The 24279-nt window shown below is 35.2% G+C and overlaps 1 protein-coding gene across 13 annotated transcripts in view; it reads right to left on the reverse strand.

Annotated features, from left to right (window-relative positions):
• NFIB (nuclear factor I B) overlaps window positions 1-24279 on the reverse strand; it is a 181051-nt gene that overhangs the window by 19770 nt on the left and 137002 nt on the right. For 6 of the 13 annotated variants that reach the window (XM_071581464.1, XM_071581466.1, XM_071581477.1 and 3 more), the window contains 4 exons: window positions 18261-18392; window positions 15719-15903; window positions 4673-4838; window positions 1002-1084 (listed from right to left, as the gene is read on the reverse strand). In XM_071581464.1, the coding sequence (XP_071437565.1) occupies window positions 1002-1084; window positions 4673-4838; window positions 15719-15903; window positions 18261-18392 (566 nt within the window). The remainder of the gene's footprint in view (window positions 1-1001; window positions 1085-4672; window positions 4839-15718; window positions 15904-18260; window positions 18393-24279) is intronic. The other 7 variants (XM_071581472.1, XM_071581471.1, XM_071581469.1 and 4 more) reach the window with 5 other exon arrangements.

Consider the following 24279-nt stretch of genomic DNA (forward strand, 5'->3'; position numbering starts at 1 on the left):
TCTCGGCAAACACAGAACAGGTAGGTTTTACTGAAAAATTAAACAGGCATGTGTACAAACTGTTGACAAGAATCCAAGCCCGAGCAAAAAATACTCTAACAAATACCAAGGACCACTTAACAATCCCTTTCTAATTTAAACATTTAACTTTTACCTTATAAGATTTTACATGCTATGAATTTAAAAGTCCTCTACTGTTCAGATATAGGAGGCACACAAACACACATCATAAAGTACATTAAAATTCTAAAGGGTTTGAATTTATGTTGGTTACTAGTCAGGTGGCATTTCTGTATGTCCATCCCCTTGCTACTGACTGGAGCTAATTTATTTGTATGCCATCATTAATCTTGGCTGTATGTTTTCACAATTTGGGTAAACACATCATTTGCATCAAATTTACAATATGAATGAGATGTAAAATTTACTTGAAACATAAATTATGTTAAAAACTCGAACAAAAGCATGGTCTTATCACATTTGAAATCAGCAGACCAATTTAAATCTATTAAGCTAGTAGTGATGACGTGTTGCATTGAGAATTTGATTTTATAACAGATCTAAAACTAAAATGAAGAAATATGTTAAACATTGGGGAGGAAAGAAAAAAGTAGCTTGAAAATAATCAATTGAACTTTCTGCTTTGGAAATTTTGCTTGGTTTTTAAAACAGATTTTTTTAATTAATATTGATTCTTAAACATCTCGTTCTCCTTCCTAAAATCTTATAAACAATTACATGTATGAGCACTTGAAACATACCATAATTAAAGAAATATGATTAGGAGTTCCTTAAGATGGAATGAATCTAAGAATTAGAGCATAGGCTAAACTCATACTTCTCAAAGGGTTCATTTTTATTTTGAATAAGTTTCATCTTCACAGGACAAATACTGAAAACTTTAGGGTTTCAGTGTAATCTAAGATAACAGTGGAAGCATGTAGGAAGGTAATATCACAAAAGCTTCTCTATATCATTACACCTATGTGAAACTTGCCCACCTGTTGCTGGTGTAGGAAGGATGGGTCTCTTGGGCTTAGTCCCACATATCGATTGGCTTGGGATGTGCCTGAGGCTGTGTAAGCTGATTAAGGAAGAACAAAAATTATTGATAAAAATACCAACCTATCATAACTACTACCTTGTGCAGGTACAGTATAAATATGAGAGATCCAGAGTTATGATTTTGCATTATATAGGATGTGTCTGTGGTTTTCCTTTATTTAAGAGAAAGCAAAAGAAAAATTGGACCAAATCTAGGAAAGCATGTGTAAGTTCCTATAAAATTCAATGGAAGCTGCATATGTTAATCATAAAGATGCCTCTTATAAATAATAGTCCCTCCAACTAATTTTTTTTCAAGTGATCTCTTAACATATTTATTTGAAGGAATCACAACTCTTATTTCCATTATACCAATTAAAAGCACCTGTGAAATCACTGAAATTACAAAGTTGAGAGAAAATATTAGGGCACACATTATCTTCACTGCTGTAAAGACCCTGGTTTCAAAAAAAAAAAAAACCAAAACACAAAAAAAAAAAAACAGCCCAACGAAAACACACACACACACACACACAAAACCCAAACAAAAACTAAAAAACAAAAAAAAAAAAAACACAAACCACCCTGTAAAAGAGCAACAAAAATTAGAAGAAAAAGTTTTGTTTACTTATGTGGTGTGAAAAGAATCTCTATAGCCTTTGGAAATTGGATATAATCTGATAGCATTTTCATGAGAAAGGGGCTAATTCTTACTGTGTAATATTACAGTAAATATTTAACCCTCCCATACATCAGGTAACAATGTTTTCCCAAAGGAAAAATTAAAAGAAGTCTCTTGCTGTCTGCTACAGAAGAATGAAGAAATCCATTTCTGAGGAGAAAGGGAATGACAAGTGATGCTGGGATTATCTACAGGACATTAATCATTTACCTGTAGGATACATTCCTGTCTGGTCTCTGCCAGCAATCCCTAAAAACCATTACCCTCTCATGGCTTTTAGTGACACTTATCTAGTTAGTTAGGTGGTCTCACTCAAATTCCTGGTGTAGAGATGTCCACACTACAACTTGCAGCATCAGAGCTTAGAAACTTGCAGGCAAAATAACAAAGACTTAGTAGCCAAACCACCAGAAATGGATACAAGGATACCAGTGAGAAGCTAGATGGGAGTGCTTACTGAACTGGTCTTTACTATTAAAGTCACACAAAAAATACAAGAAAGCCAAATGCATTACTGAAAAAAAAAGTGCAGCTATATACAGTTAACAGGCTTTACTGAAAAACTGTCATAAAAAATTAATCATTAAACTTATTAGAAGGAAATTATGGTGGAGGCAACAGGGTTCCCCAAATATTATTAAAGCCTGCTTATTCAAAACAGTTCAGTTATTGAACTTCAGAATGAAAAGGAGTGCTAATTATTTGCCAATCAATTCTCATCAGACCGAATAATCATAAAAATTTGTTGGCCAAGCATAAGTTATATAATATATATCTATACCTATTTTGAACCAATCAATCAGTTATTACAAATAAAAGTAAAACTATGCAATAATTTGTATTCAGTATTTTCAGAGTTGATTTTCCCTTTAACTTAGCACTCCCTGTGATGTGTCTATTCTGACTGATAACAGAGTCTATATGTATTCATATATGTATTCAAAATTTATATATCAGCAGGACATGATCCCTCATTTTTTCTATTTTCTTCATCAACAAGTTATATTTCTTCATTTTCTTTGCTCATACAGTAACCAATCCAGTTTAAAAAGGCTTTACCAAGCAGACAGACTACTGCAATGCTCTGAAAATCATAACATCCTGAGCCTGTAGCATTTATACATGATCTCATATGCTATATTGGCACATTCAAATAAAATTTGCATATAGGAATTTTTTCTACTATTATTTATGTGCTGTAGTGACAAGAAGTTACTTGCAGGCTGCTGTGGAAGCATGAGAAATCTTTACTTCAAGTATGTAAGCCAACATGTTCTAAGGTTCAATGGGAATCAGCTACCCAAGTTACCAAGAATTGCACAAGAAATGGAATGATGATTTAATTGGAAAATATAGTCCAAACTGTTCTCTTGGTAGTAAGGCAATGAACAGATTAGATATTCTTTTCTTTAAAGATAAAGTTCAGATTACCAGAAAACATCCCAACATAGTTCTGGCATTTTGTGTGTTGTGTTTACCATTCATATCACAAACCCTGACCTCATCTGACACAGATATGTAGGCCAAGCAAAATCATGACGAACAGCAAGAAGAAAGAAACCATCAATACTTGAAACTCTACATGAACTCAATTTTCTCAGTTTTGTATTCTGGTCCAAATGTTTGGAGCAAAAGCTCTTGTTAGTTTGCTGCTAAACTCTTCTGAGAAGGTGCAAGAACTGTATCACAAACCACCACTGGGGCTACTCTACCATCTCTTAACAAAACTACTATACTGAAAGAACAGCTAAAATGCTTCAAAAATGTATCCATAAAATTATTTGTTTATACTTAAACATATCCAAAAGTTACTACTATCCTTCCATAATAGTGCTTAACCACCTTTTCTCTTTTACAGTTGTGACCACTCCTGTGCATGAGTCTCATGTGAGCTTAAGATTCTAATGAAAATACTTAAAGGAGTTTAACACCTCAAAAGCATACAGTTTATGGTCTCCATTAAAAACAGACCAAAAATTATGAACTGCATTTGCATTTCAAATACTAAATAGGTTTAGAAAATAATTTTGATGGAACAGACCCTAAAGAGTTTAATATTTTTAAAGACTAGTATGTTTTTTTTTCCAAAGTGTCTACTAAATATCTTCATGACTCTGATAAACACTGGTAACACTGGCCATCTCAAGTCCAAATAAAAGTTCAAGAACAAGAGAAATACAGAACACAGTTAAAATGCAACATTATGCATAACTGAATATGAGTATTTGGAAGAGAAGAAATTATAGTAACACCTTTGCTACTATTTCCAAACTACAATTCCATTGAAGATAATAGGATAAATACCATGGTACTATATGTAATAAAATCTTGGACATTGAAGACAGAGTTTGTTATTTTCTATTTAAAACCCAAGCAAACAAACAAAAACAAAAACTCAAAGAAACAAAAAACAAACAGTGGATCTACTATTCCTTGGATCAGTGAAAAGGAATAAAAATTTTCTTTTGCCACAGCAGTTTTTTTACTAAAAATGACACAACCTATATTAATATGCAATTGTCATAGCTCGGATCCAGTATGTGTTGTAACAAGGCTCTATTTCTGTGGGAAAATTCATCAAGGAGCTAATTATCTAATGTCTGTTTGGAATGCCATCTGTAGTCATTGTAAAACCCTGCTGTCTGGGTGTGCTTCTCAGTGTCTTAACAATGTCCACCTCAGTTAAACAAAAACATTTTCTTTTCCTTGAACAGTGGTTAAATATTCAGTTTTTCACTTTTGTGGTCATGTCACAAACTCTGGTTCATGTAACATGATCCATTTGTTGAAATTTGGAAAATCTTTTCAGTAGGATCACTTTTGCTCTCCATGTGAAATGAGCACCCTCTTGGTCAAATAGTAGGAAAAGACACCTTTTTCTGGCCTCAGTTTGAAATAATTTCGAATCTTTGATGGACATTTTTTGTTTCCTAAAGAAATACTTACTGGTTGCTGTAGGTGAAGATGCCTCACCTTCAGTGGATGTAGTGATGGGTTTAGTATCTGTCATGGTCAGGGTCACAGGTCGCACCGCACTGTGATGGGGAGAGGGTGCCAAAACTGGAGTAAAATGGCCAGGCACTTTCCCTACTACTTGACCACTGCTGTTGGGCTACAAAACAAAACCAAAAGAATGCCTGGTGAAATATATATGTTGTATTTAAGGAACCTACCTATTTATCTTAGGGTTTTCCAAAATGCCCATCATTGTAGTACCTGCATTTTGGAATGCACTCTTCTAGCAATGCCATGAATTTCTATGAGCTATTTGTTATCAGGGTGGTCTCTTCTCAGATAGGTAATACATGCTTAAGTAGCAGAACTTTCTGACCAGCTTTCCTTCTTTCTGGGTGCAGCATGCATCAGATTGTTTCAAAATATATTTGCTTTTCATGCTGTGCCTGTGAACCAAAATCCCATGATAGCAGGAGTAAACTGGCCCGGCAGGGGTCCTAATGTATGAAGTATTAAGAGCAAATGACTGATGTGAAACCTCTGTTTTCACACACCTTACTACTCTGGCTTGGAAGATAACCAAGACCTGACTACGGCTGTCCAGATATTACTCATACTGGAAGGCTAACTAATAATTCACATGCTTGGAAGTAGGGTAGAGGATTTGGATACGACGCACTACAATGCACACATCATAACATCTGGCCAAAAGCAGCTTACCAAAACCACAGAAATGTTTCATAATAGGAACTTTGCAAGTCAAGAGCATAATAAACAATGACACTTCTTTCATAGATACAAGAGGCAGTCTGCATATGACCTTATGGTGCAGGTCATAATGTGCTATTTTCTACATGTAGACACATCTGAATTTGGCAGAATTGACTGGTAAATGTATATGTTTATTCAGTGTTTAAACATACATTAGACATTCTGCAACACTGTGAATACTCCAAAGGTAAATAACTTGCAAAAAAAATCAACAAGTAGTAAATAGTTTTTTCAACAGTGTCTGGTAACTTCTGTCTTAAACTGATGTGTACTCTGTGAATGACAAGTTTTTTAAAACAGCCATACAAATTATTAAATACTAGAAATCTTCTTATCAGAAGGATTTTGTCAAATTTACGATAACTTAAAGGTATGGACTGATAAAGGACTCAATTCAACTGATTTAAGGAAAAGTTAGAAGAGGTAAGCATGACTTTGGTAATGAAATAATTACTGGACTGAGACAATTACTGCAAGGATGTGAGGAGTATAAACACATAGAAGAGGAAGGAATTATCTGGGAATACAGGAATACATACTTGGGGTAATGGAATGAAACTGAGAGGGAGGAAATTTAAACTACTAGCAGGAGAAACATCCTTGTAGTATGATCTACTAGATTTTGTAAATGTACCCAAGGGAGAGTCTTGTATAGGACATCTAAAACTAAGCTGGAAGAAAACACTAGAAACTGTAAGTGCAAATGGAAAGCAATCCAGTGTCCACAGGCACACTGAACAGTTAGCCGACTATTTGCCTCTCTAAACTCACAAACTTTACAATGAAAAATAACAGTAAAAATGCACACTAATAATAAGTAGCCAACAAAATACCCCTCTAAATGAGAATAAGTCACTCCCTAAACATAACTGTTGTCAGTAAGACCTGCTTTCTATGTTGGATTGGAATTTTACTCTGTTTCTAGGAAACCATCTGCAGAGGCAAGCCCTCTCTTCTGTCCTGGCATTCCAGGTGTCCACGCAGACTACAGAAGGGAATACCACCTCTAAGTTGGATCTGGTAGCTCCTAGGTGGAGTCACTGACCTGCAAACACAGGGCTACCTTAGGAGCCTTAGCTTATGTCGTGTGCTAACATCACAAAACCAGGTGAGATTCCATTACGAAAATGTTCAACTTTTATTACAAACTAAGAAACGAGATGTCATGGAGTGTATGGATTGAAACAGACAGTATTATCAACTTGCAAATGCAGCTGTCTCCAAAGATAGACTTGAATAAATTAAAATAAATTAGAAGGAAACATCAGGAGACCAGGAAGATTTACAGCAATGTAACACCTTATACAGTCCCATAGTGATCCCAGTCAACAGGAAACCAATGGCTCACATGGACTCCAGCTTAGCTTTTGTCCATACCGACCAAATGAGCAAACCCTTTTCCTGTTCAGTCATAAAACAAAGATTATATTTATACCCCCTTTTTCTTGTAAACCAAGTTTCATCCTGTGTCATACATAACAGCAGTGCAGTACAGCACCCCACTTCATCCAAATAGAAGATGAAATCCTGTCTTTGTTGACATTCATGGGGAATTTGCTAGTAATTTTAGCAAATGCAGTTTGTGACCCCTCCACCACATTTCTTTTCTTTTTACCTTCCCCAGTTTCTTCTTAAATGGTAGGCATTCTTCTATATCTGTTTCACATGAAAAAACTGAGTGCAGATACAATCCAATGAAACTGACACAAAAATAAAACTTCTAAAGTAAGAAAATGGGAAATTCGTTGCTTCAGTAAGTTTAATTCTTACAGTTCCAAGATTTCAGATTCTGTACATTAGATATCAAATGCATCTGCAAGCCAGTTACCTGTCTCTTAAAAATTTTATTGCATATTGTCACATTCCCCCAAGTATATTGTGACTACCATTTATGATTTATTCTGCTTTTATTTTTGCAATCTATGATGCCTATTCTTCTCCTTTTTCAGAACTTTACCTTTGTTTCCATATTTTTAACAGAACATTTGTTTTAAGCAGTAATGTCAAATAGTGTATATTGCAATACCTGTTCAGGTGTTACTGCACAGTAAAAAGGATAACACAAGAAAGGATAAATACATAGAAGACATAGCTTAGTATATTATATCTAAAAACCCAAACGAACAAACAAACAAAACAAACCCTAGTTTATTCTCTCACAGTGAAAGTTTCCTGTATTTAAATTTTTAAGTAATAAAATTTGTAGGTAAGCATATGCCTAATAGGACTTTTAGAAATACAGTTCTTCTTCAACAATGTTAACTGTCCTTGAGATTTGAACTAAGGTCCTCCTTTTGACAAAATTTGCCATAGGAAAATATATATATGAAAGTTCCTTGAAACTTCAGAGTTTTTCCTAAGTGTACTACATTTGAAAAGAGTTTATGAAAAACACTCATGCTCTTCCAAATTCTGTTACAGGTATGTCACTCCTCAGAAGCCTTCACAAAACATCCATATTTGTCTTTCTTACAGTGAACAACAGTGAACCTGTTAACCAAACTGATATTTAAGTTACCATAATTAGTTTGAAGTAAAAGAACATAAAACTAGTCCTAATAAACAGATCATATAATTATCTCAGAGTTATTGCTTTGGCCTGTCTTCAGAATTGACACTGATAATGTTGCATCAGTTTATATTCAATTCACACTTCTATGGTTATCGTTGGAAACAACAGAGCTAAAAGCTTTTAAAATAAAGGTCTAGATTCTGGACTGTGGTAATTAATAGCAGTACAAGTTCATGAACACTGGCTGTTTCAGTTGTCTCAAGTTATCTGATCTGCCTTAAGTTTTTAGTCCAAAGAGGGAAATGCTCTAGTCAGAAACAATCCCCTCATAATCTTATTGAAAACTGGCAGCTAGAAATAATTTCTGTGATTTTTCTGCTTTTAACTTTTACAGTTATGTCAAAAGATATTTTGGCATGGAAACTACATATCTATTTGGACAGTATCCACTTGAATTGCAAGTCCAGAAATATGCAGTATAATAAGTTCTAGGTTCTAGTTCCAGTTTTTCTTGAAGAGATTCTTACAGACAAATGCATGAAAATTCAACTGTTACCATCAAACAGGACATCAATATGTCTGTTGATGGATTCATGGAGAGGTAATGCCTGAGTCGTAAAGCTCAAGCAAATTCCATGGATGCAGCTGTGTTAGATAAACAAGCTGTGCATTTAAAAATTGGAGAGGAAAAGAAGGAAACACAATGGCAATCTGGCAAATTTAGCCCTAATTTATGCAGGTATATATTTTTCTGCCACTGGATTAGGGGCTAATTTGATTTTCATATGTGTTATATTTTTCTTCTTTTTTTTTTTAATTCCATACCATCTTTAATGGCCACAGATTAATTCATTCATCTGCCTAAAGCCACAGATGACTTGTATTTGCCGTAATAGCTGTAACATAACTCAGAATATCAAACTGTTCCTATCCAATGTTGAGCATTGTACACACTTTCGGTTAATCCTAAAGTCTGAAGTCTGAAGAGAAAGCTGTAACTGACATAAATACGGACTTAAAGTTAGGATTCAATATACCCTTTTTGTCAGCTGGGATTTTACTATCATAATTATAAACAGTAATTCTCCTTTTGGACTTCTGTTCAACTATATGCCCAAATATCAGCATATTTATCTTCAGGTATTCAGTTACATTTCAGGACAGTTCTTTGTCATATAGATCACTACTTCCAGTGTTACAAAAGTCCTTCTAATGCCATAATGAAATAGCAACAACTAACATCTGCAGATAGGATATCTAAACATAACAGAAATTTGACAAACCTATTAAATAAATTGCATAAAGCACTTATTACTTAATTTTTCAAATATATTTGGTTTCTAAACTTGCACCTTTTTTGTTTGTTTTGCAAAATAATTTAATTACAACTCAAAAATCCTAATAAAATAAATTAAATTTTCCTTGGAATCTTAAATGCATAGCATCTTCAAACAAATAATTAACTAAGACCAGAAATCATCTTAATCTGTGCATGTCCTAGATATAGCTACATATGATACTGTGTTAAGTGTTTCAGAAAGAAGTTTCAGGGCTTAATAAAATACTGCATTATTCCATCTAATTACTATACTTGAAGAATAATATATTTGCATCTCAAAACACAGGTTTTTAATAGAAATTCTGTGTTTCACAAGAAGAGTAACTTGTTATAGCCAGGTGATCAAATGGATGCAGTGTATTTAGAAATACCCTGTCACTCATTTCCCCTCAACAACTCCAGTCACTTGTAATGGAAAAGTTCAGATACTATGGTGAGAATATCACTGCAAAACCCTATGCAGTGTGGTTTTGAGACACTGATTGAATTAATTTTGTTGATGGAGTTACAGAAAATCCAATTCTGCACATTTTGGTCCCATGCTCCCATACCAAATATCTAACTTTAACATTTGTCTACTAGACACATGTTCACCTGGAGATCATAGTTCATAGATCATAGTATGAGACCATCATGGGTCTGTGAGCCCATGACATTGTGCTCTGTGGTGTCCACAGAGGATGATGGATGTTTCAGAAAATCTACAAGTGAAAGAAACTGGAAGAATTATCTTTCATTTTTTCTAACTCTCCCCCTCTCCTTTTTGCCTAAGGCATCCTAATGCTACATCACCTGTATAAATCTAATGGAATGTCGTTGTCCCACTGCAGACAACTCAATGGTATAACAGGCGATTTTGTATGTGGAACACATGTGCTCAAGTTATTACCTATCTGAGTAATAATAATAATAATTCCTTTGAGACTCTGCTAAACATAAGTGAATGGCATTATTTTAGAGTAGCTGTAGAAGCTATTGTAGGGCAGTTGCCCCTCAGGTTGAACCTGTGGGTTTCAGAAAGCATTTGCTTAAGAAGCAAGACTATACTGGATTCCTTTCTGTTATTGAACACTATGGTAGCAACAGAAATGTATTTTGCATTATTATAATGCCCCTTATGAGTTTTCATAAGTATGAATCTCCTTAGTTTCTGCAGTAGGAGTCTGAGTAACTCATTGTGACACCACATCTTAGACAGACCTCACCCTGAGATGTCATACAAAAGCTTCATGCAGTGTGACAAGCAGCTACCTGTCTGCTCAAAGAATTAGCCTTAGAAAAAAACATGTTGTTGCCAGTTCTTGGCTGACAACATCCCTTCTGTACTACTTTCTATAAGAAATCAAGTTGCTGACTTTGATCTGTTAAGCCCTTAGTCTTATACATTTGAGAAAGCCTTGATGAAACGCTGCTGAAACTGAGAATAACAGCAGAGTTTCAGCAATCCATGTTCAGACATGGATACCATAACACAATCTGGAGTCCTCCACCTTGAAGCACAGTTTTACTGAGCTCATAAAATCTGAGGTATTTGTCAACTGGTAGAGCACAAGAAAATAGCCAGCTTTCTTTATACATTTGCCTTAGCAACAGGGTAAGTTTGTGTGACAGAAGCAGGGGAAAGGAAATCTCTCTATAGATAAATATTCAGAAGGTATCTTTATGTGACATGGTATTTCATGCACTCTGTAGACTTATAACCATGCATTTAGAGCAGACTAAATGCAAAGTAATCAGTTACAACTGCAATTAATCTAAAAATGTCTTCTCAATAGGCAGCATTAAGCTAGGACTACCTCGTTCTCTGCCTCCCAATCACTATTAAAAACTGCACATTGCCGTATTTAATCTTCAATAATTTCTTAAAAATTACAAGGAAAGATTTGCCCAAGAAGCTGAATATTATTAAATGTCAACAAGTAAAGGTGCTAGCTATACCAAAGAAACCACATGCACACAATATTGTTTTTTTTGGCTTATCCTGCTAGTCCTCTCCCAAGAACCAACAGGAAATCCTTTGACCAGCCCAAACAGAGCCTCAAAAGTTTCTCTTCCCAAAGATAAATGACTGTAGTTACTGTAGCAAAGAATGACAAAACATCTGCCTGGTGTTCCTGAGAGTGTGCCTGTCTTTCACTGAGCAAAATCTTGAATATCTCAATAGTTATGAGTGAAAAATAACTGGCCTCATTTCCAGAAGCAACTTTTCTCCAGCACTTGAGAAATTTCTATCTTCAAAGACAAAACCAATAAAAAGACAAAGCTGTAAACTAGCCTACATTGCAACAAAGTATGTTTTGTCAGACAGAGGAATTTTAGTCAATATGCAGATAGCAGTTTACTCAGACTGTAGGCCACCATGTATGTAATCCATTAATTGTAAGAGGAAAAGGGTCCAATATTTAACTCCCACAAAGTGGAGTCAGTTCTGCCACATCAGTGAAAATTGCATATGTTATTGAAAATATCACAATGTTTAATCTAAGGTTACATGTCAATTGTGTTCTTAACATCCACACTCAAAGAGCTTGAAAGATTGTCTATTTCTGTTTGGTTGGTTCAGTTAGAAAAAAATTCTCACTGCTTCCAGGATATTCTTCATCAGCATTCACCTCAACTGTTTACTTTACTGTCATTTCCTTCATCACACTCACTGATCCTTCTGTGATTCACCACACCTTAATCAGGAAATTTTCCCATTTAACTCAATGGTACATTAAGTTTAGAGTTTTTGGGCTTGATTTCAGCCACACAAGTGGTGTTGTGATTGGCAATTTGTTCAGGCCCATGGGAAGCCTTATTTTGATTATACATATTTATCTCTGTATGGATATATATATATATGTATGTATATATATATGTATGTATATATATATATATATATGTAGTTATATGTATGTATATGTATATGTATATGTAACTGATTCTTATGCTCTTTAGTATTAATTCATTTCAAGTGTCTATATATTCGTGTGTGTGTGTGTGCATATGTTTGTAAACATAGAGGTAATATTCTCTAAGATTAAAAGATTTACCCATCTAGAATCATTCAAAAAGGAGATACACAATGGAAATTTGTGGTAGCTTTGAAAACCTCAGCACATAGGTGGATAAGACACATATCAATAAATTAATTTTTGCTGAAACTTATAGTAAGTAACTAGTATCAGCTGGAGATACGTGCACCCCATCATAATACAGATACACACTCACACCCACAACCACAACCAGTAACATGAATGCATAGATAAGAAGAAAAGTTTTGAAATAAGTATAATGAAAAGGGCTCAGATGAAATTCTTAATCAAAATCCTGGGAATTTTTCGGATTACTTGCTGGAGACAAGTCCATCTCTATATCTAAGATGGTTCATTTCTGTTCACTATACGTTTATTTATTCTCCAGATTGAGCAGGGGATGAAAAGCAGATATTCATAAAACTGATAGCCACAGCTTCCTTTTGTTTAGAATCATCCATTGTTGAATAATTTTTCACTGCAGCCAAAGGGCCTGTCAGAACTTCCTGACTGTTCATCACACATAATTTGGAGCATTTAACATTATGTCAATAAATTTCTCCCTGCTTCCCTCCATGGAAACCTGTAAGAGTTCTATATCTTTAAACTAATTTTACTTAAAGTATTCCACTGAATACCATGATTGTCTCACTATAATCAGGGCAACAGTAATGTAATTAATCTCAAAATTGCTGTGGGGATACAAGGCATCTCATTTGCCTGTTGTAACAATCTAAATTAGTGTATTACTGAAAGATTTTGGGGAGGAACAGTTCATTTTAGGTACATGCTGCCAGGGTATCCATCCCTTCTATTTCTACACATGAAATTAAAACTATCATCATAGTTCTCCTTTTGAAATCCAAATGAGTATATTTGGAGATGGGAAAGTATAATTAAATATGATGTGGCATTCCTATAGATGCAGTTTTGCATTTTATAATAATTAAATCTATTTGAATAAAAATTCATGTTTTATTTAGAAAAGAAAAACTGGTTTGGCTCAAAGCATGCAATTCTTTCAGAACAATTCCCTTTTGTCACTGAAACTTCACAGATGGTTGCTTCTTTTCCTAAGCAAAAATTAATGCTGCTGTTTTACTCTTTGTACAGCCAAACTTTGAGTGTTCTGTTTAGGGATATTTTGATTGGGCATGCAGCTACTCCAATGTACAGCAAATATCAGAGGTGAACTCTAAAGAATTAAATTTTTAAAAGATTCCACTAATAATGGTGACTGATGATAATAAAATGTGGTGAATAGGTGATGTGGGTGCCTGAAATTGCATACTTAGTGTTAATTATCCCATCTCCTCTTCTCAGGAACTAAATCAAACATCAAAAGAAATTAAAAAAAAACATTGCCCTAGTATAAAGGTTAGGAAAGGTGATAAAAGCAGTACATTTAGGCTAGTTAGATCCATTATTGCCCTTGGTATCACAACAAAAGAATAAGAAGTGTTTTCAGTTTTACTCTGAAAAATATCAGCAGATTAAAATTTTATGTTTTAAGGTTTAAAGATTTTTCTTTTAACCAGAATTAAGGGAAGAGACTTGAGCAAAATGTATAAAGATCAATCAATAGACTCTCCAATGTTAAAATTGAAAGACAGCACATTTTTCAACTACTTGGAAGAAAGTTAACAAATTTCATTTAGATGCTGCATTTTTTTCAGTAATGATCTAAAGAAGAATGCAGAACAATCCAGAGAGATTATCACTTAATCTGCTCTTTTAACATATATAAGAAATCAAAATGTAAGTAAAACAAGCACTGAATAATTAAAGAAATGGATAACAGTAAGGGCTTGATTTAATTTGCATAATTTTTCCCCTTAATAGTGCCTAATTAAGACATCAGTTTAAAAAAAGAAAAAACCAACAGAACTCTGAGATTTTCCACAATGAATTAACACTAAGGATTTTTAATGGGTGTCTTAATTAGACTTTGTTATTCATGGAAATTTTACAGAAATTAAAATCACGTCCTGCATGCAACATTCCCAGCTGAGTGTCAGTGAAAATGCTATATGGGACTGAAAGACTTTTAATCCATGTGCAATTTGTATTCTAAAGTCAACATACTTCATGTTCACTTTTTGATTTAATTTGCATTAATATTGTAACGAACAAAAATCACATAGTTAGGATTTCTCCCTTTAAAGTAAATTTTGATTCTTTGGACCCACTTTTTTTTTCTTTTCCCAATTAAACACATAAAAAGTCATGCAGCCAGGGAATTAGCCCATGGGGACAAGAGACACCATGACCTTCTGCTAGCCCAAATGGTCTGTATTTGTTATTCAACATAGAAAGTTTGATTCAGTCTCAAGTTCTGTTGCTGTAGTGTTCAAAATGAATGCTGAGAGGCCTGTTGTTATTGGTGAAGAAAAAAAAAAACAGAAACAAAAAAAAAAACCAAAGCAAACAAATGAAGCCCAAAACAAAATGCTGTGATAGCAACCCCTTCATCTCTGATAAGACAGTCCTTCCAAAGGATCCTAACTCTTAGGTGCAGAAAAACCATTTTCTCTTCAGTTTACATTCCCAAGGCTCTTCCAAAAAACATGATAAAGCACAAGAAACAAGGCTCCACAAGAGCCTTTCAGATAAGGCATCAAAAATAAGTAACAGCCTGAGCAGCAAAGATGACATTACACTGACAATGGAAATCCTCCAGGTATTGACAGACCAAGTCTCAACTGCAGTTCATCCTACAGTGCAGATCACATGCTAACACTGTGTGCTGATGCTGTCATGAAAGTAGTGTTGCACAAAGTCCTTCACAAATTACTTTACTAATGAAAAACATGTTAATTTCCTAAATCAGACACAAGTCTGAATCACTGCAGCTGCCAGCAACACATCTGCTATTGCATGTTCTCCACAAAAGGAAGGAAAAAAGAATTTGTATGTCAGTACTGTGCTCAATATGCAAAGAAATTTCAGGTGCTTATGGAACAAGGCAAGCATTACCTTGCCAGAGTTTATTTTCATTAGCTGTCTATAAATATACCCATGTCCATGTGTGTGTTTGGGCATACGTATGTATCAGTGCACTCTTTGCTGCATCCTGCAGGAGCTTTGCCTCTGGTGGCCCTCCATGAACAGAGGTACCAAGCCTGCAGGAGGGGCACAAGACCAGGACCTTCCCTGTTACTGCTGCCAAGACATTCAGTCAGTATTTTTCTTACGCTTGACAGAAGAAGAGCAAGTGGATATTAATAACCTGCACTCTTCATCCAACCATGATGAATAGAAGAAGCTGTTGAATCACTAATATATGATCTCCCAGATTTCTCTGAGACCAGAATTGGAGAGATATCAGTCTAGATGCCCTGGAAGACCCATATTCCTCACAGGACTTGTTTTGAAGGGTTTGCATTGTTTTACAGTACCTGGCTAGTCTGCGGGCTGGACGGGTCGTAAGAAGGTACATAATTCTTCAGAGTATCCTGAGGATTCAGGTGGGGAGGATATCTGATCGTTGGGTGAGAGAAGTAGCTAGATGGGGCAGGAGGGAGAATAGCTTGTGCTGGAAATGGCAGTGGTGAAGGTGGAGGTGGTGTTCTAGTTGAGATGACTGGAGAAGATAAAATAAAATTAAAATTACTTCGCATCTTGTTTCTTCTAAAATTCTTCACCTCTGTGTTGCAGCAAGAAAAATAAAGAGTCAGTTATAAATCAATACACTGCACTCCTATTTTATGCCATTTTTATAGAGAAACTTACTGTTCCACCCCTCATATGTACCCAGGAAATGGAAAGTGCAACTGCTCCAAACATGTAAATACTTTTGTTCTGGTTTTGTGAGTTATGCCATAATATTTTTTCCATTTTCTCTTTAAACAGTAATCAGTCACCAGCAAAAAAGACATTTAAATTACAAAGTTTTCCCATCTGGACCCTAACTATACAGATCAAATATTTCACTTATAAACCCCACACTTTCATTCAAATCACTCCAACACTGAAGGAAGTCACCAAACCCCAAGAAAAAGCTAGCAATTCCTCACTCATTGCACTCTACCTTCCTCATCTGAAGACAGGGTAATATCTACTCAGCAATATCGCCATGAATATTTGCTGACCTTTAATAAAAACCTAAAGAACAGTCAACTTCAGAGCCTGGAAACCAATTCATCCAATAAAATTATTTCTGACAAACAAGAAAATATCAACCATATATGTTTTATTTAATTTGCATTCTCCTTTCCATCGACTACAAACACACACTTCTCTAGCTACAGACTGTATGCAATGTCTAAACAACCAGCATTGTTTCCATACTGAAAGGAATGTAGAGCGTGTCCTTTTGTTGCCCAGTTTTCAGTCTGGAAGTGGAGATTTTCTTCCCCTCCCTGTACAAGGGTTTCCACCCTCACTACACATCTAAAGAGCATCTATTTGGCAAATTAAAAAGGGCTACTAAATTCAGTTGAATTGGAGAAAACACAAGACAAGGTGTTTTCATTTTCATCAGTGGAAAAGTACAAAATCAAGTCTGTATAAACAAGGGTTTTTATAAACTGCTCTTAGTTCTTGACTGTATATGCAAAAGCACACCAACAGTGCTTTTCTGAACCAATTTCACATCTCTGGGGTTTTACAGTTTAATTTTTAAAGGACTTGCTGTTTTCTGGGCACTGGTCACTGACATAATAGCACAGCCTACAAAGACAGAAATTAACCTTCTGAAGAAGTAAATAGCTCAGCTGCAAATTAGGTTATGACTCAAGCATGTATATTTGAAAATTTTACTCTAAAGTACATCTAATGATCCACACATAACTATAGGATCAAAAATTATTTCATTTCTGCAGATTCCTTTTAATCACAGCCTACCAAGTTCAGTTTAAATACAAAACATTAGTTGCTGCTCTGGCATGTAGGAGTTGTGCAAAAAACCCCCACAGATGAGCAGAAATCTATCCCTTCTATTTCACTCAACATCTCTGATGTGTGAGTATTCTGATCTATGTGCTTGAGTATTTGCTGTAGTGGAAACCCTACAGAGACCAGAAGGAGCACAGGTTCATTTTCAAAAGACAAAATAAGTGGACATTAAGGGGAAAATAGTCTTTACACATGAATGTAATAGTGAGAACTTGAAATCATGGAGAAATCATAAAAGAGAAACTTCTCAAAGCAGAACTACATGTGAAAGAACTGAAGAAAGTTTTCAAATCTGTTTTAATCTTCTCGCTACCAAGTTCTGCCAAGAAAGTAAACCCTTTAGATGTAGTTTATAAGAATACACAAGGAGATGCTGAGGGGGCAATTCTGAGGACCATGTTCTCAACTAAAAAAGCAAGGTTAGTCCACCTCTAAAATTAAATGGACTAGGATGCTGCAATTTCCCTGTCATTACTGATAAAGCCTCAAGATAAAATACATTCTGTCACCTTATCTCCTCCATACTTTAAGTGAAATTTTACAATGAATTTACTAGAGATTTCGGAAAACAGATGTTGAAAATACTTATCAGAACTCTATGTCTTTAGACCAAGCAGTCAAAAGAAGCACTGATACTTATTTCATTGTGTCAGAAATTGTGACTTCTCTTGTGTATTAAATTCTACCTATTCTGGTATTTAAACACATCACGTCATAACAACAATAATAAAAAAAGGATTTGGGTGAAAGGAGGAAATGCAAGGACGTTTTTTCCTCTGTTTCTTCACACAGTGTAGGGTTTATTTTATTCACTGGATAATCCTGAATCCTTTTCAGTCACTTCCAGCAGTCAGATTACCTGAACAGTTTAATAAACATTACCGCAAGGATATCCTAACTTTTTGTATTTTTACTATCATCAGTACTATAAATGGGATTAGACCTCTAAGGAAGTCTGGTAAAATGCATCACAATCTAATTACAGGAAAGGAGAACAGACCAAATGAACAGGGAGGTTTTTTCTTCCTCCTTCATAACCCTCACCACTGTGTGCAACTCCTGGGATTCCTGGGTGGTGATGCTGGGGAAAAGTGCTCAGTCTTGGTGAAGAATCCTGGGGAGAAGTAGGACTAAACAAAGGCTTTTCAGGTTTCTTCATTGTAGGAGAAGACATATCTGTAACAGGAAAACAACATGAATGGCATTAGCACGTTATTTTGTAGACTGAAGATATTTCTTGTTACTGTTCTTTCACAAATATTATTTGGTGACTCAACTCCACTATTACCAATAAACTAATTTTAAATTACTGCTTTCAAACTCGAAAATTAATAATAATCCCCTAGCTAGTTTTTGTCCTGAAAAACAGAAACTACATTTATCTCATACCAGACAAGTCAAACAGTAAAGAAATGTATGTCTATAGAACTTTGCTAGGCACTTCTCAGCTCCCCAGAACATCACCAAATCATCTGTTCCTTCAACAGCCACTTAATTTTTATTGCATTTTTAATGGAACACCTACACGCAGGTGTGTAGGGTAACTGCCATACACATGTCATTTTATGCTATTTATTATTGTGTTATTTCAAAACGTATCCCTTACCCTTCCCCAAACCATAGGGATACAATGTAACCTCCCTAAGAACTAAGGATACTTTTAACTTTTCTATCTCATATTTTCCATGTCTGAAGAAAGTACTTCCCACTTCTTCCTTGCAGTTTCCCTATCAAGAAAAACATGTCACTACATGAAGATAATACACTAGTTGTGACAAACATGATTTCTACCCTGAAAGTTCACTGATATTTCATAAAGCAAAATTACTGGATTCTTTCTGAAAGTTAAATTAATTAAAAAAGATTTGTTGGATTTTGCTTCAAATTATTTCAAAGTTAATTGCAATATTTTTGTAGGACACACCAATATTGTAATTGGGTTTGATTTCAAATCCATAGTACCAACTAATATTTAAAGCAAAGGTTAGTTCTTAAGCACTTTACTGGACAGGAGCCAAATTGCAGCTGACTTTCCTGCAATGGACCATGTTTAAGGGAATTTTGACAATTTTAGTATTGGCACACTGTATTCTGCTATTATGTAATCATCTCACAAGTCATAGAAAGGCCTGGAAAATGTGAACATGCTATTGAAACCAAATTAGACCAATGATTTCTGAACTGGCTAAAGTTTAAGAATCGTTTTTCATACTGAAAACAATACTTAGAGCAAGACCCATGAAACTGAGAGGCCACCTGTCTGCTCTGCCCCATCCTATTGTCAAGCCCTTCATAGTCTCTGTCACCAGACCCAGAGCAGACTCTGGCTATGACCCTTCACCAATCTCCCCGCTCTCCTCTTTGGTCCTTGCTACTAAGTCTCTTGATTTCATGGATACCTTCCAAAGTTCACATCTTCAAGAATGCTGCTGAAAAAGGCTTTAGTTCAGCAAAGTCTTCAGTAAGAACAAATAACTGCTTACAACAGAGCAGTTCAGCACACATTCTGTTTTAACAGATTTCAAAGGTTGTTATTATGATTTTATTATACTGATCGGTTGCAATGTAATGTTATCAAAAACACTGAGTACTGACTGAGGCACCTCTAGTTGTGTTTAAAAATTTGGTAAATCAATTTTTTTTGAAGAAGAAGAAAATGGAAGAATATGTTGTTTCTTTAAATAGCTCAGTAGGAAAAATAGAAAAACTTGGTAAATCCTTACAGCTCTGTTGAATAGATTCCGCTAAGCTTACAAATACTTATTTAAATTACAAAACTATTTTTTTTTAAATTGAGCTTTGCACAGGCAAATTATGATAGAAATTAATCCTTGAATTATTTTTAAGCATTTCAGTATGTTTTACTTTCTGCTGAAATTATAGTCCTAGCTTCTTTATATTAGGCCCTAGACCCATCAGAGCAAGAATATTCCCACACTTCCACAACAGATGTGGAGTTTTATAAAAATACAGGACAAAATTAACCAGCTTTATACCGTGGTTCTGTGCATGAACGATCTGTTTCTACAGAAATGCTGCAATGTTATAGTCTGAAAATACAATGAGTGTCTAATAGCTTACAGACACTAGCTCTGACTACAGCACTATGACCATCAGAAACTGTCACAGAACTTATCAGTGACCAAACATTTTGGTGACTCCACCACGTACAAGCTATCACAAAAGAGAGAATGTACAAATAGTTTATTTCAAATTAAAAGTACTGCACTTAAGTTTCCCTGAGGGGAGGAAAAAAACCCACAAAAACACTGATTGGAACTGAAAAGTCTTTTCCTTTTGTAAAGGTCGTATTCATCAAAAGAACACATGAAAGAAAGAGCAGCTTATCTCCTGAAGGTCTGCACATGTCAGCAGTTCTGATTTCTGGTATTCAACAGAGATTTAATTTGATTGGTAACTGTTGCTTCATTCAACACAAAAAGTCGTGTATTTCAAAACCAAAACATTTTCATTGCTCAAAGGAGATATGTTATATGAAGTGCAATTTAATCAGAGTATCCATTAACCTCCCAGTGGCATCACTAATTTGAGAAGAATCCACTGAAAAGGTGATTGGTAACTGTGATTAACCTAAATTTACTTTAAAATAAGTGATTTATTCCTACCCCCACTTTACAGATGTAAGAATTCTAGCTGGCATACAGAAAACATAATCAACTTCTCACAGAAGCAACTCTCTTCTCATCAAGGTCAATGTGAGTGGTAGTCTGGAAAATAAAACTCAGTGCTTCCATAAAAATACTCATTACCCAACAAAGCAGCAGCTTGTAGACTGCCCAGCACCCCACTATGGGATACTTTCAGAAGTCATGTTATATATAACTCATACAACTGTAAAGAATAACAACTGAAATGCTGGCAGCAGCTTCTTTGTTAAAACCATGCACTTTGCAATGAGGAGTAATTCAATTAGTCCCTTTCCCTCCACAGCCCTCATGGCTTTCCCCATGTGTGTCTGGCCATTGTGAGGGAGCATTCCTGCTCCTGCCACTGCTGAGTAATAGATGAAGCCAACAGGGTAAACAGAACAATAATGGTTTTTATAGGTTTAGAAGAAAGGCTGCAGCCATCTCCTCCTTGAACGAGAGAAGGCTTAGAGATTTAAGTTGAAAACACCAAAGTTAGTTTTCTTTGGAGCATTGCAAAAACAAAAAGTGAGGGAGAAAATTTAAAGAATGCAAAGAAGTTTTTCAGTGCCTTTAATTTTGCCACAAGAAACAGTGCCTTTGAATACAACACTTTAAATCATAAAAATCATAGAATATGCTGAGTTGGAAGGGCTCCACTATTCCCAAGAGTCACATGAGGGATCATAAAAAAAGGTTGAGTTAAAGTGGCAGTGAGACTTCACATGATTTTAATAGTAGTTTTTAGATAATAGAAAACACATAGTTTTTTCATTTAAAGTCTAATAGCTATGGAGAGCTTAGTTATGTACTGGCAATAACATAATGAATGACAGAGTTCAAAAAGTAAGCCACTAGCTCTTATGACTGTTAAAGTTTAAGGAATGGGATTCCAATCCTTATTACTTTGAGAATTAAAATAAAACAGATTTTTTAAAAAAAAATTCTAAATACAGATAAAAAGCTGAAATATGCCAAAAGCACTTGGACAAAGTCATAAGATAACATTAATCAGACACTATGTTCTATCCTGTCAAAAATTTCATTTAAATGTGAAATTCTCAATGCTGTTCCAAATCACTATTGTCTGTATTCTTATATTACCTTGGACATGCGGCATGCCTGTACCTCAAACAGGTGGAATGTTATACATTTTAAAGCACATGTCAAAGTAAAAAGGGCTTATGCAAATAAAAATAGTTAGATCATCTCATCTCCCAGCAAGGTAAATCTGCCTACATAGGGTGGAAGAGCTGCTGTGAAGCACAGCATATGTAGCCTGTTCATCAGCAGCCTGCACAAATGGTGCTACAGATGTATAGCTGTTCAAGACAGCCCAAGGCAACAATTTTGATAAATTCTAATGTGATAAAATGCTGTGGGGAAAGTACAGAAATATGTTTACATCAGCCTTTAATTAAACTGTTGTTTGCTTCCAAAGAACCTTAAGAAACACTAATGAGACATGAGTTTTAGCAACTTCCTCATCAAAGAGAAAGCCCTTTTCCCCAGTCTGAAACAGCCTGCAATGCAGGCAATTCCTGGATTAATGTCCCTTTGGTACACCACTTGGCAAACCACGTATTAGGAAAACTCAGTTGGAATTGAGACAGTTTAAACAACCACCTGCCTCTTTGTGGACACATGACCTGCTCTCTAGCTTGTCACCACAACAGGTTCTCTTTCTTGCTGATGAGACATGCTTATGAGCAGAGTTAGAAGAATTCATAAACAAATATTAACCATCTTTTAATCCAGGTAATTCTTGAGCTCTTATATTTTCTACTGCTTAGTTGCACGAGTCTTTCTTTAAAAGGTACATGTGCAAACAACAATCTGTAAAGATTTATTTACAGCTTATTCGTGTATCATCACCATCAGAGAAAGCAAAATAAAACCATGTCCAATTTATTGTATGTATCACCCACTGAAAGAGGAAAATTATGGAGTTCATAATGGCTCCACTGTCAAGATGTAAGAGCCATACTTTAGTGCTACAGTTTTAAATGAACTCATCTTTTCCCACCAGCACTACTTGGGATAATTTCTGGTGGCAGGACAAACTGCATTCATCACATTCAGCTGAATCTCACTCTCCACTGCATCCATTACATCTGGTAGGTATGTGAAAACCTAGGTAAAATTTTAAATTCTGAATGTATAGCTGTATGATAATGAAGAATTATGATGAATCACACTGTCCTCAGGGAAATCTTTTTTCCTTTACACCTAGGCACGTGAAGGAGCAGAGCCACTCTGCACAGGCAGAGACAGCATTACAAATTTTCAGATCAGCTCAATCTTATTTCCTTTAACACTGAGAGCATTATGTATTTCTCTACTGTGGGTCTTAATGAAACACCTAAAACAGCTGAGTGACTCTAAAACACAACCATGTCTACCTACTGGAAAAAGGCTTTGTTATGTATGTCCTAAAGACTTGACACTGGGCCTGGATGGAAACTAAGAATCCTGAAAACTGAAACATTTTAGTTCATTTATCTTTTCAACAAAAAGTAGAAAAGGAATATTTTTGTGAATAAATAGAAGAGAAAGACAGATGTGCCTGAACAGCTGGGTGTCTGAGATACTTGACCTCCATAACAGAGAAGGACTGACAAGAGCTCCTATTCTGTCTCAGAGAGAGATCAGTCTTTGGAACTAGCTCTTCCCTTTTACAAACCAGTGCACTAATCATCAACTTGTTAGTGTCTCATTTCCCTTCACTCTAAGTTTTATCTTGGATTAGAGAGAAGCCCTCCTAAAAATATATTCATTTACAAAAGCATTCAGTTCTGATAAACTATGTTTTTCTGAATCAAAAAAATCAGCCAAATAGAATAAAACCAATAAACAAATTATGATCAACTATTTTCCATTACTTTCTAGAAAATGTTTAGCAATTCTCAGGGTGAAGGTCTTTGTACTTACTTCTGAGAGAAACAGTGGGGCATTACAAGAAGATGTGTGATGCTACTTAGCAGCTGACAGTGTTTTGAATTTGAAGAGCAGTCAGTGTTTAGGTTTCCAGAGAGATGCTCACTTCACATTTAAAAAAACTGATGTCAGTTTAATTTTTGCTTCTATATCAAATTCAGAAAAGCATTTTACATATGAAAATTTTATACTAGATTAGAATATTTCAGTGTACAAAGATTTGATAGCTTCTCATCTTCAAATAAGCCTACTTAGTGCCAACATTATTTTCCACAGGCATACCTCCTTCATTACACAATCCAGTCTACCAGACTGTGACACCTGTTTTCCCATCAGGAACCATGCTCAAGGCTAATCAAACACTGTGTTGTGCTATTATGCCTTTTCACAACAGATAAGTCTTTTCAATCTATTATCTTTTGTGATTTGTATTGAAAAAGCTAGGAAGAGGAACTAGACTAGAATTTCTACTGATGCAA

Source organism: Pithys albifrons, chromosome Z (assembly GCF_047495875.1).
Source record: "Pithys albifrons albifrons isolate INPA30051 chromosome Z, PitAlb_v1, whole genome shotgun sequence".
In the NCBI taxonomy this organism is placed as follows: Eukaryota; Metazoa; Chordata; class Aves; order Passeriformes; family Thamnophilidae; genus Pithys; species Pithys albifrons.